General features: G+C 45.1%; 1 protein-coding gene and 1 pseudogene across 1 annotated transcript; both read left to right on the top strand.

The window, feature by feature from the left end:
• Positions 1–5,366, top strand: part of LOC111814472 — a 23,464-nt pseudogene extending 18,098 nt beyond the window's left edge.
• Positions 5,367–9,566: 4,200 nt separating this feature from the next.
• Ucma (upper zone of growth plate and cartilage matrix associated) lies at positions 9,567–18,671 on the top strand. The gene is made up of 5 exons (XM_004647769.2): positions 9,567–9,717; positions 10,079–10,141; positions 10,221–10,316; positions 13,942–14,040; positions 18,352–18,671. The coding sequence occupies exons 1-5, from the start codon at positions 9,660–9,662 to the stop codon at positions 18,447–18,449; spliced, it is 414 nt and encodes a 137-aa protein (XP_004647826.1). The 5' UTR covers positions 9,567–9,659; the 3' UTR covers positions 18,450–18,671.
• The last annotated feature ends 45 nt before the right edge of the window (positions 18,672–18,716 follow it).

Raw genomic sequence — 18,716 nt, 5'->3', positions numbered from 1 at the left:
TTAATTTTTGTTCTAAGATTTATACTGTATCTTTGACTTACAATTTATTTAAAAGACATTGTATGATATCTTCTAGTATTAGAAACTTTAAAAAGTGTATTTCCATTTTTTGTTGACTTTAAAAAAAAGATGTTTGAAAAAGAAATTAAAAGATCCAGTGGGACTCTCAGTTATGGATCCTTACAAATAATACTAGTAACAGTTCTGTATGTGAGTTTTGGGGGGCTGGAGATGAGATCAGTGCAAATCTCTCAATTTGATCCTTAGTATCACCCTCAAATATGTTTTAAACTCCTGAAGAATATGCAAAAAATTAATAAGAGAAAACTATTAAGGGAAATAAGCAAGGCTGTATACCTTACAAGGTCAATATACAAAATAAATAGCATTTGTATCTATTAGCAACAATTATAAAATAAAACAAAATTTAATTACATTAGGCAACAAAACAGAAGCAAGCTGAGGACGTAGCACAAGGGCAGAAGCACTTGCCTAGCATGCACACAGCCCTGGGCTCCATTCCCCACACTGCGGAAACAAACAAGTGGTACTGGAATAATTGAATTTCAACACTGGCTCCTGTTCACACCACTCACAAAATCAATTCAAGATGAGTCACAGATATGAAAATAAAACATGGATAAGAAAACAGACCATATCTTTGAAAGATCCTGGAGTAAGTAGAATTCTTAGAACACAGAAAGCACAAATTCCACTAACCTAACAAAATAAAGGCAAAGCAGTGAAGAAAAATGCACAGAAACTTTACACATGGGCTGTAAGGGGCTGATGTGCCCTTATCATTTACCTTCATGCCATAAATAATAGCTCCTATCTGACTGCCAAATTTCAAGACAGTAACACTCATACATGTTAAGGAAGATTCAGAGCAGCCGGAACTCCCACACAGGGCTGGTCATAAAGGTGACAGGTTAGCCTCCACCCTCCACTTTGCTTTATTCTTCAATTTGTCCAACACCCCAGTGAGAAGGAGGAGGCTTCCCCTAATCCTTTCATCTCTGAAAGGATGAAACCTGTTGTCCCTCAGGGTTATACTGAAGTCAGCTGTAGTCCCTGGGTCTGGAGATGTACATCCTGAGCTCTCCTCTCATTTCTTTCCTCTGCATCTGGCCCTGCATTTGCAAAATCCTTTCCCCCGCCTTCTCTATTGCCTGCAGCAGCCGATCTCTACCTCTCTTGCTCTCTGGCTACTTTCAGAAGGTCCAGAGCCTTGAGGGTCAGCGCTAATCTGTCCAGGCTGACATGGTTACTTCTCTGCCCTGTCCATCACTTGCTGCCCCCTCATATCCAACCCTGCTCCAAAGTGCAAGTGAAACAGAGCAGGTAGCCAATGCTTATCTTCACAGCACTCTGGGAGGGTGAGGCAGGAGGATGAAAGACTTCAAATAAGCTTTGAAGATACTGTGGAGTATAGATCCCTCTTCCCCACCAGATTCACACTACATGTTGCTGTATTAAAAGCTCTAACAAGCACAGGAAAGGTGACAAACACCTGTAATCCCAGTACTACGGGAGGATCATGATTTCAAGACCAGCCTGGCCAATTTAGTAACTTAGTGAGAGTCTCAAGGAAAAACATATGAAAGGGGTGGGTTGTAGCTCAGGGCAAAGGACCAGGGTTCAATCCCCAGTAGCATAATCAATGAATCAATCAGTCAGTCAGTCAGTCAGTCAGTCAGTGCAGACTCTAACACATCCTGCAGTTAGAAAACTTTAATTTAATCTCATCACACTACAAGCATCACCAAATTTGGGGGATGACACACGCTCCCTAATACATCCCCAGAGCTGGGATGCAAATGGAAATTCGCACAAAAAGACAGTCTAAACAAGATGCATGTGGAGATCTAACGAAGGAAGGAGCAGGGGTTCCCCAGGACCCCACCTAACAGAGCCTCTGAACAGACAGTCTTCCAAGCCATCCCTGAAAGGATGACAAGACCTGGTCCTGTGTCTCTCCTTCCTTGGCTCCCAGCCCTCAGCCCCGGCTCAGGCTTCCTGCCCTGACTCGGGTCACCTCCTCCCCATGCTTGCCTCAAGCAGTGCCCAGAGCCGTGGAGAACTCAAAGCAGGAGCCATACATTCACAGATTCCTGGAAGACCAGGGCCCCCAGCCAGCTAGGCAGGAATCGTGTCCCACAAACCTCCTCCTTCAGGGCCTTCTGTGGGCCTTGCCAAAGTATCCTTTCCATCCATTCCCCATATCCAGCAGGCACCTCTATGTCTCATGGAGGGTGGGGGGAGCAGAAAGAGAGGGTCAGAGAGACAGAGAGCTTTGTTTTTTGTTTTGAGAGATTCCCAGCTTTTCAGGCACCAGCTCAAGCCCAGATAACAACAATGAACCTGACCAGGCCCTGCTTTCTGACAGGTGGGCCAGCCCCCACCCCTGTGTTTCCAGGGCAGAGGAGGCACAATACCAGCACAGAATAAAGACCAAGCAACCACAGCTCCCATGAAGAGTTAGATCACTGCAACTATCCTGGGTAGAGAGAAATTAAGGAGAGCCGGGCACTGGAGTGAGTGGTCCCGGGGCTGCTCTCAAAGGGAGCTGAGTGGGGTCTAGCAGAAATGGTACAATTCCATTTTTATTTTGTTTATTTAAAATAGATTTTTATTTGGAATTGTCACAACATTTTTTTAAATAGCACATTTAACTCCCTCCATCCTTGTTTATAAAATTATTATATGGTTCTCCATATAAAATTTCTCTCTCTCTCTCTCTCTCTCTCTCTCTCTCTCTCTCTCTCTCTCTCTTGAAGTCCTGGGGATGGAACCCTGGGCCACATGTTTGGTAGGATACCAAAGAGCCACGTTTCCACTGCACCATACCATACCATACCAAAGAGCCACGTTTCCACTGTGCAGAACTTAAAAGGTATTTTTTAAAAAACCTGAATAAATAATTTTTTTACATTATTACACAAAGCCATGAATGTAACTATATTTCAATATAATGTTAGAATAAAGTTTAATTTTAAAAATTAAACAAAAAAAACCCTGAGTAAATAAAGACCATTGTTATTGGAGGTATTTCCTTATATATGAATTCTTAATAAATTTTATATATACACTCATACTGGTAGTTCTTAATCCTAGCTGTTGATCCTAATCAACTCCAGTATTTATAACAAAGTCTGAAGCCTACATCCCAACCAAAGTCAATGAGATTTAAAAGTTAGAAGAAGACCTGAACACACAGTCAAGGCTGGTATGAGACAGGACTCAAGAAAGTGGCTATTTACAAAATAATGAGGAAGTATTTTAATATTTTTCTAACTCAGATAGCTGGAATGGCACGTACCTCCTGATGTCAATCCAGATGTGGCTGGCCCCACAACCCCACTCCATATTCTTATAGAATGGCCTGTGAGTTTTTGAAGTTTTTCTCAGCTACATGTCACCCATCCTAAGTCCAGGGTCCTTGTTTAGGGCCTCTGAGGAACATTAGATATACAGAAGATTTACACTTTGCCTACAGATTCAAGGCATTAATTGGTCAAGCTGGAAATAGGAAGAGGCAAAGGATCCTGTTTACTCTGCATGGGGATCTCCTGCCAGAATTCATTTCATAGGGGACTTTAGACACTATTTTCTTAGTGACTGACCACTAAGAAATTCTGTGGCTATGAAGCAAAAGCCATATAGATGTGCCGCCAGTCTCTGGCCTAACACTTAGTGAGATGGATGTTTTCGTGGGAAAACAAAACACCAGAAAGCATTTGGAAATATCCCTACTCACAAGCTCATTTTCCACACCCACTTGTGTCAATATGGTCAGCTCTGGAGAACATCCAACAGGCTGACTTTTTTAAAATTCAAAACTGTCACTTTCTCACTTGACAAACAAGCATTCGCATTCATAGCTAAGGAATTTTCTTCTTGTTGCTCCTGGGACCTGAGGAGGGAGGCAGGAAAGGGGCTCACTTCTGTTCCCCACAGGGTTCCTGGAGGCTGAGTTCTGGGGACCTTTGGCTTTGAGGATCAGGAGTCCTTTCTGGTATAGCCCTTATTCTATCCCTTCTCAATGTGCAACTGTGAAGAGCATAACTAATCCACTGAAAATGAGCTGAAAGCAAAAAGCACAATATGTTCTTAATAGAAGGTACAGATGGCAGAGTTTTGTATGTTTATTTCAGGATGACACAGTTCATCCTGGCATCTAGAGGCTTTTTTGCATGGGCACCCTCTCCCCTGGTGTCCTTTCCACTTGACAGGAATTGTGATGGTCCTTGGATCAAGTGGCATATGGCGTCAATGTCATGGTCAAAGTTAAAGTTGCACCTAACCAAGTAAAACAGGCAGGAAGCCTTTGCTCATGATATTTGCAATAGTAGAGAAGACCTGCACCAATTTTACCAAACCAAACCCACCCCACCAGGTTTAAAAATGTCGGTGGCTTGTACCAGGCCAGCCTTGCAGGGCCCTAGATAGCACACATTCACTCCCTCCTCAGCTGCAGGATGCCCCAAAGACCCTCTGCTTCTTCTCCCCAAACCTTGCCAGGATGTGACCTGCCTGCAGTTCCAAGCCAAAGGACAACAGTGATGTGGTGGCCAGGCCTCAAGAAGACCCAACCAGGCAGGATGATCCCAGCATGCCACTGTTCTCACCACTGAGTGTTGAGAAACTGGACCACATTCCGAGAAACAAGACCCTGGTGCTGCTCAGATAGCCCCAACATTGCCCATGGGGCTGCAGTGGAGCGTTCAGGAAATGGCATATTATACACTTATTGGGGTTTGTTGCAGAAAAATAAAATAATTCCACTGTTTATCCACCCAATACCAGTCTTTTTTTTTTTTTTACACAACTGGGGATTGAACTCAGACCCTTGCGCTTGCCAGACAAACATTTATTCTACTGAGCCACCAAGTCTTCACCTGGACCCAAATCTCTGACAAACAAGATAAGAAAGCTGTCTTCCAGGGACAGGACCCTTATCACAGACCCAATTTGCCTTAGCATCTACCCCATCCAGTTTGAAAAACTTCTATAAAGAGCTGTTCATGGTTATATGGCTTTGTTCACCCTGGCCGTGGGGATTTATATGGGTGGGCCAAACAAGGTGTCCTCCTGTTCAACACTCCTTACTGCCCAGGCACATCAAGCAAGTTCACATAAGGAGAATGGTTAGGAGCAGTTCACCAATGCCATACTGTCCTGGCTAAATCAGAGCCCGAATCACCTTGTCTTCTTGCTCAGGGAAGCAGCATCACATCCTGCAGACTGCTCTTCCCTCCCCACTGTCAGCCTATAGAGGATTCTTGGGCTGTCCACATTGTTCAAAAGCCAGTGAGCTTCTGTGGAAGTCTGGCAAGAAGCCCATTAACAGGAGGGTGCTGTGACCCCACTCTCTCACCTGTGGTGAATTTATTTAGTTATTTTATTATACAGGGAATCCAATTCACAACCTTGTGTTTGCCAGACAGACACTATTCTGCTGAGCTATATCCCCAGCAACTTCCGAGGTCATTTTTGAGGCCACTGCTGTTGAAGATTTGTCAGTTACAAAGTTAATGCAATTTTCTGTACTGTTAAGGACCCTGCTTAATAATGAGAAAAAGTTTCTTTGAAGCAACCCAGAACTGGCCATCCTGGCATGGCAGCCTTATCCAGCCAGAAATAGATGGCAAAGATATCTTTTGACTGTTTCTGTGTATTTGAGCTGTCCCCCAATCACAGCAGATGTGGCTTGGTGAAAAATATCATATTTCTTGCAAGACAGCTGAGGTCAAATACTCTCTTGTTCTCTTTGCCTCCTTTAGTCTGGTGGTTAAACCGGGAGATAAACACCTCTTGGATACCTCTCACCATTGTTTAGGCTTCACAGGTCCCAAGGAATCCTGTGTGTTTGCTTAGAATCTCCCCCTCCCTTTCCATCTTTTAAGGAGCTCAGATTTCCTCCCCTCTCCTCAGAAACCTTGAGGATGTTTTGCATCTGGAAATCTTCTAGAAATCTGGCCCCATAACTGGGAATTGGTTTTCTGATTGTAGTAGAGACCAGGAATCCTGAGAATTGTCCTTGGTGTGAGCTTTAATGGATCAGGAGACTGGAAACCATAACCAGCTGGGACTCTCTCCTGTTCATTGAGGGCTTCCTGGAGTAGTAGGTGGTAGAAGGAGAGAGTTTTGTGTTTAATGAGGGCTGAGTGCTTTTCTCCCAGTGCTGTTAAGATTGGGGTGGGGTGAAGTGGCCTGGGATGCCTAGTGCTGCTTTGTTTTGTTTTGTTTTGTTTTGTTTTGGTTTTGTTTTGTTTTGTTTTGTTTTAATGGACTGAAAGCATTTGGAGATTTTTGTTTCTCTAACATTGCTGAAATTAACCTTTTTAAATAAAATAGTTACACAGATACATTTTTAAAAATCTTTTTAAAAGAGACAGTCTTTACTGGATCTACATCCCTGAGCAGGATGGATGGAGATTGCTTTTGTTGTCACCAAGGTTAAAAAGTTAACCCTACACACATTTGGTCACAAAAGATTGCTGTTTCAAAACAAAAATGGTGAGCATGAAAGCATCATAGGCCATTTGGTTATGGTGCTGGCCTTCATGACTTTGATTGAGGCAGATGCCTCTCTCCTTCTGCAGAGACCAGGAGGCAGGGCATTCATTCCTCAGGTGGGGCATTTATGTTTCAAGTGTGTGTTCGTACCATGCCTGTGGGTTTGATCCCCAGCACCTGCCCTCTAAAACACAAAGGCTATTTTCCTATGCAGCAAAACTGAAGAAGCTGCATATATTTTAAAGGGGTAGGAAAGGAGTTTATGACTGCAAGTTTTCTAATGTAAATGCCCTAAAAAAGGGGAGCTTGGGACCTAGAGTTAGGAAGAAACCTGCCGAAAGATTAGCCAAACTGGGGAGAATGTTAAGGTCATCTTGGCCCCCCAAGGCAGTCTTTTATAAATGTGCCCTAAGATGCATTCCTACCACCTTAAACCCAGTGATGCATGAACCTGGAAATTTCAGGTCCCTTCTTATGAATAGCCCATTGAAAATTGCAAATAGATGTTTCATTTTAATGCTTTCAAGCAAGAATACTTTCATTGATTAATTCAATAAGCATCTGTAAAGTGTCTGCTCAGTGCCAGCTACCATATAAGGCATCACAAGGTGGAAACTTCCCCATCAGCAGACCTCATGGTACCAGAGGAAATAGGTGAATAAACAGATTTTGGGTATAATATGAGAGTGTCTCAAAATATGAAATGTGGAGTTTCCATACAGTCCAGGTAAAAACCCAAGCGCAAAGAAACCCTGCCCAGACAGAAGCATGCATCCAAATGTGCATGCAAAGCAGCACTTTCCATAGTCACCAAAAGACAGAAACTTGATGGTCATCAAGTGATGAGTAGATAGATAAACTGTGACTATTTCCTATTATTCTTCAACAATAAAAAGAAATTAAAAAGGAAAAATAAAAACTAGAAAGAAATAAGAAACTGTTACATACTTCACCATGGATAAACCTTGAAAAACTTACACAAAGTGAAAGCATCCAGACATATATCATGTGATTCCATATAGCTCAGTAGAATAAACGCTTGCCTGGCAAGCTCAAGGTCCTGAGTTCAATCCCAGTACCACCAAAAAATAAAAAATAAAAAAAATAAATAAATCAATGCAATATGTAGAAGAGGCAGCTCTATGGAGATAGACAGAAGAGCACTTGCCTGAGGCCAAATGTTGGAAAAATGAGAATGACACTTTGTGAGTGTGAGGCTTCTTTTGGGGGAAATGAAAATGCTCTAAAATTGTGATGACTACACAATCTTTTAAATATACTAAAAAACGATTGAATGTGGGAGTGTTGTATGTGCATGTGTGCATGGTGTTAGGAACCACACCCAGGGCTTTGCACATGCTAGGAAGTGTTCTACAGTGAACTACACCCCCAATTCCAAAATGAACAATTTAGATGGTCAAATTATATGATGAGTACATTGAACCTTCAAAAAAACCACAATAACCTTTTACACACCTATATATAAAACATGTGAAAACAATTTCAGGATTTTCATCTATAGAAAGGAAGAACATGGAGGTGGAATTAGGTAGCTATCAAAAAGGAAGTGCAGGCTGAGATAAAGCTTAAAGGACCAAGATTTCCAGAGCCTTATGAGCACGGGAGCTTCATTTCCATGCCAAGTCCTAATGCCTCCACTTGTGCGTTCTGAGTCTCCTGCCACTTTCTCCCAGGCTGCCTCTCAGAGAATACCATGAGGTGGGAGGTTTTTCTCTAGGGTGTATTGCACATGGGCTGTCGCTAGACAGCATTCACCAGATGATGTGACCATGGAGAAGCTGGACAGGTTTACACAGAGCTATGAGCTCAGTGACTAGCATAGGACCTGGAGTGAAGCAGGTGTTGGATTAATATTTGTGGTTGAAATGAATGGAACTGAAAAAGATACAGGTGAATGTAAAGTGCCAAGGATGTATGAGGTGTTTCCCACACTTACTGTTTTACTCTTGGCCTCTCCCTCGCTCAGGGATGTGGAACTAATCTGATGGATCATTGTTGCCCTTCCTCAAGTGTGTGGCTCCTCACAATAAATAAATAAATGCCATTAACATTTATTTCCCAGTCAATGATCAAGTTCAGGTAGGATGTTAACAGCCAAGTCCTATAGGAAGGGAGCTTCTGGTGGGTCCAACCCAATGGTTTTGGATCTAGTGATAATCACCATTAGAAAAATTCTAAACAGTGCCCAAAAGATAATTCTTCAGTTAGTAATAAAGTATTGAGGATGGCTTATAATAAATGACAATGTCAGAAACACTGGCCAAAGGGACTGTGTGTTATAGTTCAACAGCTACAGTTTCATTAGTGACCCTACTTGTAAGACTTTACTTGCCCTCTCACATGAGGAGGGTGTGTGTGTGTGGCTCTGAGGAACTGTGGTGAGCTGTGGTCTTTCTCAGTGCTTCACCTTTCCCCCACCCCTCTTCAGAGGAAGGCAGGTAGACTCTTCCTTGCTGTCTTTAAAGGATCTATGACCTTCAAGCATACTGGTCTATGCCTGCTTGCAGTGCTCATCAGCTGGGGACAATGTGTTGAAAGAGGGGTTCTCTACTTATCATCAGAATGGCCCACAGGCCTGGATGAGTGTTGCCAAGTGGGCATTTCAGATATTAAGGTCTCTCCTTGCCTGAAATTTGAAGGAAAATCATCCTCACTCACTGCTCCCCTCTTCCTCCCTGTCCCCATATGCTCCTGCCTTGGGGTCAGGTGTTCTGACCTCTCTGGAGCAAAAGCAAGGCATACTTTGAAACCTGCCCTTGGTCTCAGAATCCTGACTCTTAGGCTAGGCATTCACAATGGCAAACTCCTTGGGTATAGGTGTTGAAAAGGCCACTTCAAAACTAGCCCATCTTGGAGCCTGGGCAAGCTCTGCTTCTGTAGAGGTTTGCCAGGTGCCAAAAACATCTCCAGTGCTCCAGCCAGGAGCAGCCAATGGAAACCACAGCTAGGAACCCTCCCACTCCCCTAGTGGCATCCAAGCCTCCTGCCTCTCTCTTCCCTTTCTCTCTCCTGGCCTGGCTGACTTAGAAGTGAGGACTGGGCGACTGGCAGCATTGGAGGCTGCAGGACACCTCACTTGCCCTGTGGATCCTAAGGGAACCTCAGCCCCCACAAAGATGACTTGGAAACAGGTCCTTCTCCTATCCTGCCTCTCAGGGATGGTGCTCCTGTCTAGTGAGTATGGGAACGTCCAGGGTGGGCTTGGTTTAGCTGAACAGTGAGACTTACACAGGTGAGTCTGCTCAGGTGATGCATAGGAGTGTGATTATGAAAATGGCCATTCTAAGTGTGTGTGTGTGTGTGTGTGTGTGTGTGTGTGTGTGTGTATGCAGAAAGAAGTAGTGAAGAAGGGAAATGCCACTTACCTGGTGGGTTCCTGGGGACATGGGTTCTTTGGCTGGTATGTGAGGGACAGAGGGTTCCACCTCATGGGACATTTGGAAAGCCACAGACTAAAAAGAGCTCTTAAGGCCTTGCCTGGCATCTGGGTGCCCTCTGCTGCTACGGTCTCCTTTCCTTGTGTCTTTGCACCTAGTGCTTCGGGAGGGTACCAGTGCATCGGTGGGCAGCAGGCAGGTGGCGGAAGAATCCCAGCATGGTGAGTGTGGGATCTACTCCAGGGTATAGGACTTCCCTGGCTCCTGTTCTGATTTTGATGGGCTTCTCTTGTCTTTCAGGTGTGAGACAGAAAATTTTCATGCAGGAATCAGATGCCTCAAATTTCCTCAAGAGGCGCAGCAAGCGCTCCCCCAAATCACGTGATGAGGTCAATGGTAAGGACACTGGGTGACCTTTCTCCAGCAGCACAGAGCCAAGCATTCAGCTGAGGCCTGGGGCATCAGGGTAACTGCAGCACCAACAGAAAGATGCCACACTCCCCTTAACTGTGGGTTGCAGCTTGGGCTGAATGTATTCTTAGCATGTGGAAGGAAAAGGAACAGGGACCCAGCCAATATACCTAACGGTTATAGTATCCTTCCCACTTCAGAAACAGGAAGGCGTGGGCTGGCCAAATACCTCAGTGGATTAAAGCACCTGCAAGCAGGTGCAGGGGCCAGAGACTCAATCCCAAGCCTCCCATGTGGGCTCCACCCCAGGTGCACACTGAGACAGCAATTAAGACTGGACCTGGTGGCACGTGCCTGTAATCCCAGCTCTTGGGAGGCTGGAATCACTACAGGTGGATCACTACAAGTCTGATCTAGCAGTGAGACCCTGAACATCCTGTAGACACTTCCCTAAAAATTAAAAACAAAACAAAACAATAGGAAAGTGTGGAAAGGGGAATAGTTGTTCTGGTCTAGAGAGCACAGTACTTTGGAGTGTTTCTGGGGACTTTCACATGAAACACCAGAGAACAACATGTGGCATTCAAGGAAAGAACACAGTGCAGAGCAGTGCTGAGAAGTGAGGTGTGGTGACAGCTGTGCTACTAAGCGGCCTTGGCCACTTCCTCCCCTGGTCCTGCTTTCCTTATTTCTAAGTCCCTGAAAGGGCTGTGTCCAGCCAGCAGTGTTTGTGAGGGTTTTAATTTCCAGGGCACTTGGGTTCACAGCTGCAGGGACCTGCTGCCCTTGCCGGCATGTGATTTTCCTACTCTGAGCTCAATTGTTCCAAGACTGACCTCCAGTGGCTCTGGCAGAGTGCGTGGCTTGATCCTCTCCTTGTGCATATGGATGAATGAATTCTTTGTATCCTGAGCACAGAAGGCAAGGTGACTTGCTCTGTGGAAATAACAAGACTGTTTTCAGGGAAGCGCTTATTCCACTGAGCCATCTCCCCAACCCCAACAAGACTATCTTCAAATGATGGACAAGAACAGAGATAGAAATGCCTGGGGATGAGATTTTATTTTTTAATTGTCTAAGTTATAACCACACTAGAAAAATCTGCAGACTACACATAACTTGAGGTTTAAAAGTCAGTCAAGGTCAAAAACACTAAAAAGCTGTGATTGGGTCTTTTTGATTGTTATGGTTCACTTTTTGTTTTGAGACAGAGTCTCATTGTAGTCCAGGCTGGCCTTAAACTTGCTACACAGCCCAGGCTGACCTTGAGCTCACACTGCTGCCTCAGCCTCTGAGTGCTGGGTCACAGGTGTGTGCCACTACTTCTGGCCTGGTGGGTCAGTTTAAATGAAGTCAGAGAATCAAGTGAACGGACTTCTGGGGGAAAGAAAAACTCTTTTTTCTCTGAAGCTGACTCAGAACAATGAGGGAGCAGGTGAAGCCTGAGGTCCCCCACCCTGGCCAGCACTCAGAGCCTTGGGCACTCGCAAGAGACCCAGGACAGCTCGTGAACACTAGGCTAGCTCAGAAAGGCACCTCCAGTAACTTGTCAACTCCTGTGGGTGGGATGGGGCAGTGATGTTTCAATCTGTTTGAATTCGGGACTGGGAGATGAGGATGACATGTCTAATCTCTGGGATAAAGGCTCAGGTTCCTTTAGGGTAAAAAATGGTTGTTCCTGAGAAGGGACTGACACAATGCATACAGGGAGACATGATATAAAGAGGTCATTCCCCTGCCCCCAAGAACTAAATCTTTCTTATTCATTGCTGCACCAAACGTTCTGATCTTGGCACCTCTGCAAAGACACCTTGGGAAGGTTATTTCCTTTTCTGTATGCATAGGGGCTGGAAAATACCTCTTTAGAATGGGTCTTGGTGCAGAAAGCACCGACTTCTTATGTCCAGAACCCTACCCACATGGTAGCTTTCCAGGGCTTAGAGCAACCTTAGGGCCCCAGAAGGGGGAGGGCGTCTGCCAGTAGTGGGCATCTGGGCTGGCAGTGGGAACCTGGTTTACCAAGCTGCAGCCTCAGCCCTGCCATGCCAGCTGTGTGGTCACCACACTTCTGTGAGCCTGCAATTCCTCCTGAGAAAATGTGGGGTACAGAGATAGACTGAACTATGTGCTACTTACACCAGACAAACCCAACCTCGGCTGTGTGGGTCCAGGCAGAAGTCAGGAAAGAAACACAAGACTCACCTCAGGCATCCTCTCTAAGCCCAACACATAGACACTTTGATGGTTAATCTATTAAATAATACAAATGTAACACAAATAATGAATATTTATATACAGTGGCACCTTGGTTCATGAACTTAATTCTTTCCATGATTCTGGTTGCGAACTGAATTGGATGAGAGCTGAATCAAGTTCGACGTTTCAGTTCAGGTTGACCTTGTGGGAAAATTTGATTTGGTTTCTTCCCTCCCCCTCCCTCTCTCCTTCCCTCTTTCTTTCCCTCCACCCCTCCCTCCATCCCTCCTTTCTTTTTCAATTCCTTTCTGGTATTGGGGATTGAACCCAGGGGTGCTCTACCATTGAGCTATATTCCAGCTCTTTTTATTGTTTAATTTTAAGACAGGGTCTTGGTAAGCTCTCAAACTGGCCTTGAATTTGTGGTCCTCCTCATGCCTCAGCCTGCAGAGTGGCTAAGATTGCAGGCGTGTGTCACCACATCCAGCTGCTCAGATTTTATTCTAGCAACTGTGGTGTGTAGTGAAACTTTTCTTCCTCCCTCCTCCCTCTTCCTCTCCCCTGCTCCCTCTTTTTTTGGTCTGTGCTGGAGATCATACCCAGGGCTTCACACATGATAGCCCCTGAGCCACACAATGTCAAGCACTGAAATTTGCTTTTATATCTTCCATCTTCTTTCTTAACTGGGTAGTAAGCCTCTTTTGCAGAAAGATAGTATCTTTTGTACATGCCTTTTTAGTCTCAGAGGTAGCCCAAGTCCTTGCTGTGAGAGGTGCTCAAAAACACTGAGTGGATTTATTATGAATGAGTGTGAGATTACCTTTAAGTAATTAGTCCTTTATGGCACTATGTTTTTGATCATGAGGTTTCTAGTTTCTAGGGGCCTGGTAGACCTGGGTCACTCCACTAAGTTTATGCATGAGCTAAGCTAAGGCATTTACCATGGGGGCCTCAATCTTCTCATCTGTAAAAAGATATAAAAGGGTGTAAAAAAGGTGATCTCCCAGAACTCTCACATTGTTTTCTTCTTCTTTTCTTTCTTATTAGTACATATTTGCAGCATAGTCCCTTTTGGAGCTGGTACACATCCGGACCATTTTAATTCCTGTTTCTCTTTCCCTTCTCCCCTCTCCCTCCATCTCTTGATCCCCTTCCCAGGTGAGAAAGATGCAGCTCTCTACTTCTCATTTTCTTTTATTTTGTTATTTATTTAAAATTTGGGTTTCTGATCTAAGAGAAACCACAGAGATTCCAAGTGTTAAAGTCTGTGTCACCAGGAAACTGCTTCAGTGAAGTTCCCAAGCCCAAACCCTCACCAGGCTGATTCAGCTTCTCCAGGAAACTGCTGATGTCTCCTAATGGTGTCCCCTCCCTGCCATTTGCCTTAGACAACTGCTGCCTCTTCCTTTCACAGTGGAAAACAGGCAGAAGCTGAGGGCGGATGAGCTGCGGAGAGAATACTATGAGGAACAAAGGAATGAATTTGAGAACTTCGTGGAGGAACAGAAAGATGGTAAGTGCTCCCTAGCCAGCATCTTGGGGACATGAAGCTTTACAGGGAAATCCCAGCCTTTACCTCTCCTTCTTCACCACCTCTGATTTTAACTGGAGGAGGGTGATAAGGTGAGACATATCTTCTGTTCATATTCATGGGAGACTTGAGAGGAAGAAAAGGAAGAAAGGAAGAAAGTTACAAAACCAACTATTCTGAACCTGAGAGGAGACAGAAGAGCATAGGGTACTTATGGTTTTTTGGGTTTGTTTTTTTTTTTTCATTTTTTTTTTTTTAGGGAAGGGTCTACAGGGTCTCATTACTAGATCGGACTTGTAGTGATCTGCCTGTTTACAGCCTCCCAAGAGCTGGCATTACAGGTGAACACCACCACACCCAGTCTCAGTTGCTGTCTCAGCATGCCCCAGGGGTGGGGCTGACTCAGCAGGCCCAGGGTTTGAACCCCCAGCCAGAGCCTGCTTGCAGGCACTTTAATCCGCTGAGCTATTTGGCTGGCCCTGGTTGCTTATGTTATCATGGTTCAAGAACAGGAGTGACAGATGAGGGCATTGTTTGGTACCTGTGTGGAGATAAAACTCTCTCCTCTTTCTTCCTATCAGAGATAATGGTAGCAGACTTCGGTCTTCGCTTAAACACCCTAACTCATGGCTTGTTTCCAGTGTGATGGGGTGGGTTTCACAATCCCTCACTTACATCAACATAATGGCTCTGGGTACTGCTTCACCCTGGAAAGTCAAGGCCTCCATTTACCTATTCACCATAAGCAGCATCTTAACTCATTGGAAGAAACCAACCCAAAGAACTGAGCTCAGAAAGTACTGGTACTTCCTGTCTTATATCTTACCTACCAAATACCCAAAAACCCCACATCTCTGGCCCATCTTGGGCTACAGCTCACCCAACAGCATCAAGCTGCTTGAAAGTTTTTGTATGACCTTGTGGTAACTTCACTCATCCACCATAAGTGTCTTCTTTGCTAAGCCTTGGCCAGTCAACAGAGCGGGAATGAAGTGTGTCCATCTGACCAGGTACTGATACACCTCCTTTCACCCTCAGGGGTCCTGCAGCTTGGGTGTAGGTGGGGTTGGGGGTGAAAGAGGAATCTAGCTTTGAGCCAGTCTCCTCCTGGGTAGGGTCTTCCCTTTCTCTCTAGTGCCCTAAAATCACCCACAACAAACAGCCATAGGAATGCAGAATGGGGACCAGACCAACAAGTATGTGGGGGGATGTGCATGTGCTTATTTCTCTTTTTATCTGTCTCCAAATTAAAGGCTGAGATGCTCCTGAGCAAAGCCACCTGGTTCCTCCTAGTGCATATGAGCTCAGCCAGAGCCCAGCTTGGGTCACTTTTGTTGGAGAAGGTGGGTTCCTCTCCCACCTGTTGACTCCACTGACCTGGGAAGTAACATTCTCTGGTGAGAAGCCGTCACTAAAGGTATCTGCCAGTGAAGAGGCAACATACCTGGCACCAAGGCCTGGAGTTGTGCCCACTGACCTGGCTGAGCCCCATAAAGAGGTGCTGGGCTGTGACCCTGGAAAATCAACCTTTCTTGGGAACATAATGGGAAAACTCAGGCTATCGTAAGACAAAAGTAAATACTATTACAGATTTGTTTCCCTTGGTGGACAGCTTGATGAGAGCTTGCTCTTTTTTGTTCTTATTTTTTAAAAGTGGCTTCCAAAATTCCTACAGTGTGAGTTTTACTCATACTACTCACAGCAGCTTTTTTTGTGTGCATTATTTCAGGTCCAAGTCTTTAGCATGTGGGCGAAAAGTATTCACTGTTTTATCTTATCTTAGTTACTTGTCTCTTGTTACTGTGACAAAATATTCAACACCCAAAGTGAAGGAGGAAACATTTATTGGGCTCACAGTTTGTGGAGGTTTCAGTTCATAATCTGATGGTTCCAAGGCAGGGTGGCCCATGGCAAAGGGATAACAGTTCATGGTAGTGGAACATATCAAAAGCAATAAGAGCAAAAGAGGAAGAGGAGAAGCAAGCCTGTTTTCCTCCCTTACACTGTATGCAGGCTACCTGCCCCAAGGCGCATGTAGCACTCACACACCAATCCCAGTGCTAGACAATGAACCAGTCACAAACTCTAGATTCAGCTGCCTCTGAAAAGCCCCTTGATCACAGGAGGCTTTGGGGTGACATCCAGATACAAACCATAACAACGAGTCAAGTTATGGGGTTAGGCACACATAGGATGACAGGTCCTCTTAGAAGATACTAAGATCAGTGTCCTTAGGCCTCACTTACACTGATTCAGAAGTCCTTGAGGAGCAGGGCTAAGGCCTTTAGGGACTCTTCTTACATCAGTGATCAGGACAAAGCGCTTGCTCTGTGAAGCACTGTACTGCACTGTCTGAGCCTAAAGTAGTTCTTGTACTCTCGATTTTAGTTTGAAAGACTTAGGCCTAGAAAGGACACATGCATACTTAAGATGCCATACAAGTATGGTGGCCCAGGATTGGAATCAGGTCTGTTTGCCAGCACAGCTCCTACGCTTACATAATCAGGGACAATCACATGCATCGAGGACTCAGACATCTCTGAGCCAGGAACTGGCCCACACAGGCAGATGAAGTGAGACAGTAAGACATAGTACTCCTCACAGGAGCGAAGAGGCAGGCAGGTCTAGGCCTCCTGAGGATGAGGAGTTGAAACAGGTGGAGCTCACCTCAGTGTGCTTTGCCCCTGCCCTAGAAGGTCTGTTACAATAGCTTGATCACCCTGGGCCATTCTCAAAGCACCCATCTTCAATGCCCTTCTCTGAGCCCCCATCAGCCTTTTCAGTCAGGACCTGATCTCAGGTAGCCTTGTCTGTAAAAGCCAGCTAATCTGAGACTGGTTAGTGGTAGTCAGATGCTTGACCTCTACCAAATGACTGGCTTCATTACAAGAGTTGCCAATCAGCTCCTATTGCCAGAAAACACTCTCAAAGAGGAGTTGGCTCCCTGATCTTTGGAGATGTCCAAAGGGATGGTCAAGGCTGCAGCCTGGGGCCAGCTCTGAGCTCTGGGCCATATCTGGGGAGCCAAATACACTACTTTAGATTTTCAGCACCTTGGGGAGTTCTTACCCCAGGCTCCTGGGGAAGGGAACACCACCAGCAGTGATGGGAGTTCCTGCAGAACCCTTCCTTCTGCACTGCGCGTCTGTTCCCACAGGTGCCAAGGGCCATGGGGACAATGCCACCGGGCCACCTGTTAGCCCAAGATCATGGTTCATTAGCACCGAGATACATTAACCAAGATACAGGTTCATTAGCACCAAGACCAGGTTCACATTTGGGAAAGGAAACAAAATACTTTGTTTTTAATCCTCAACATCATTTTCTGCTAGGAATTCTCATGAATTTTTTTTTTTTTTAACTTGGGCCAGAGAGATAACTCAGTGGATTAAGCGCCTGCTTAGGCAAGTGTAGGGACAGGGGTTTGATTCCTGACACTACATACCATGCCAGCCCTGCCCCCTGGCAAGCTGAGCTGGGCACCAAGCCTGGAAGTAGTGGCATGCACTTGTAATCCCAGTGCTGAGAAGGTTGAAAACAGGAGGATAACTATGCTGCATAGTGCGACTCTGTACCAAACACATAAAAAAACTTACATAAAAATAAAGAAATTAAAGTATATATAACTTATTCACTATTCTAACCATTTTTAAGTTCACAAGTCAGTGGCACTTAGTGCATTTCCAACATTCTGAAGCCATCACCAAGGAGAAACTCTGTATCCATTAAGCAATAATCTCATTCCTCCCTGCAACTCTGGTAACCTCATTATTTTTTGTTGATGAATTTGCCTATTCTAGATACTTCATATACACAGAATATACAATATTTGCCTCATCTTGCTTTTTTCCCTTAACACAATCCTTTCAAGACATGTCAACATTGTAAATGTAAACCATAACTTTGTGACTTTTACGGCTAATACTCTTATGTTTCCATTTTTTTATATTTGCACATACAGCACATTTTCTTTATCCATTCATCTGTGGATGTCATTTTGGTTGTTTCCACCCTTTGGCTACTGGGAGTTGTGAGGCGCTGTACTCTCTCTCTCTGAGTTCTTGTTTTCAATCCTTTTTGGTATATTTTTTGGAAACAAATTTCTGGGCAATAATGTCACTTCTTCACACTTAACTTAGAGGAGTCTCACAAATGCTTCTCAAATATCTGAGGCCTGTGCTGTCTGCCCATTTTCCATGGCTCCCTCTGAGACTCACAAGCACCTGTGCTCTGTCTTCTTCCCCATGGTCAGAGCCCTCTTTGTCCTCACAGTGACTTGCTTTTCCTCCCCAGAGCAGGAAGAAAGGAGCCGGGAGGCTGTGGAGCAGTGGCGACAGTGGCACTACGATGGGCTGTTCCCTTCCTATCTCTACAACCGCCACCACATCTGACCCACTCCTGAGGCCACCCGGAAGGATGGAGTGCGAAGCATCCCCAGCCACCCTCGGCCACTGCATCCCTTTGAGGGTCCAGCATAGAGGCTGCCACATTTCATGGTCCTAGTTCATCCACACCTTTCATTCCAATGGCTTCCCAGGCCCTGGCTTCAGCTCCCACATGGATTGTTTCCTGAGGTGAGCAGCTGCCCGTGGCTCCTCCTGGAGCAAAGCACAGTGCTGTTCCTGGCTTGGCCCTCAATCCTGGGTCCTCAATTCTAA

This window comes from Octodon degus, unplaced genomic scaffold, assembly GCF_000260255.1.
Source record: "Octodon degus isolate 3935 unplaced genomic scaffold, OctDeg1.0 scaffold00324, whole genome shotgun sequence".
Lineage (NCBI taxonomy): Eukaryota > Metazoa > Chordata > Mammalia > Rodentia > Octodontidae > Octodon > Octodon degus.
Note: the sequence above shows the minus strand (reverse complement) of the source record. Positions and strands in the feature narration are given on the sequence as shown.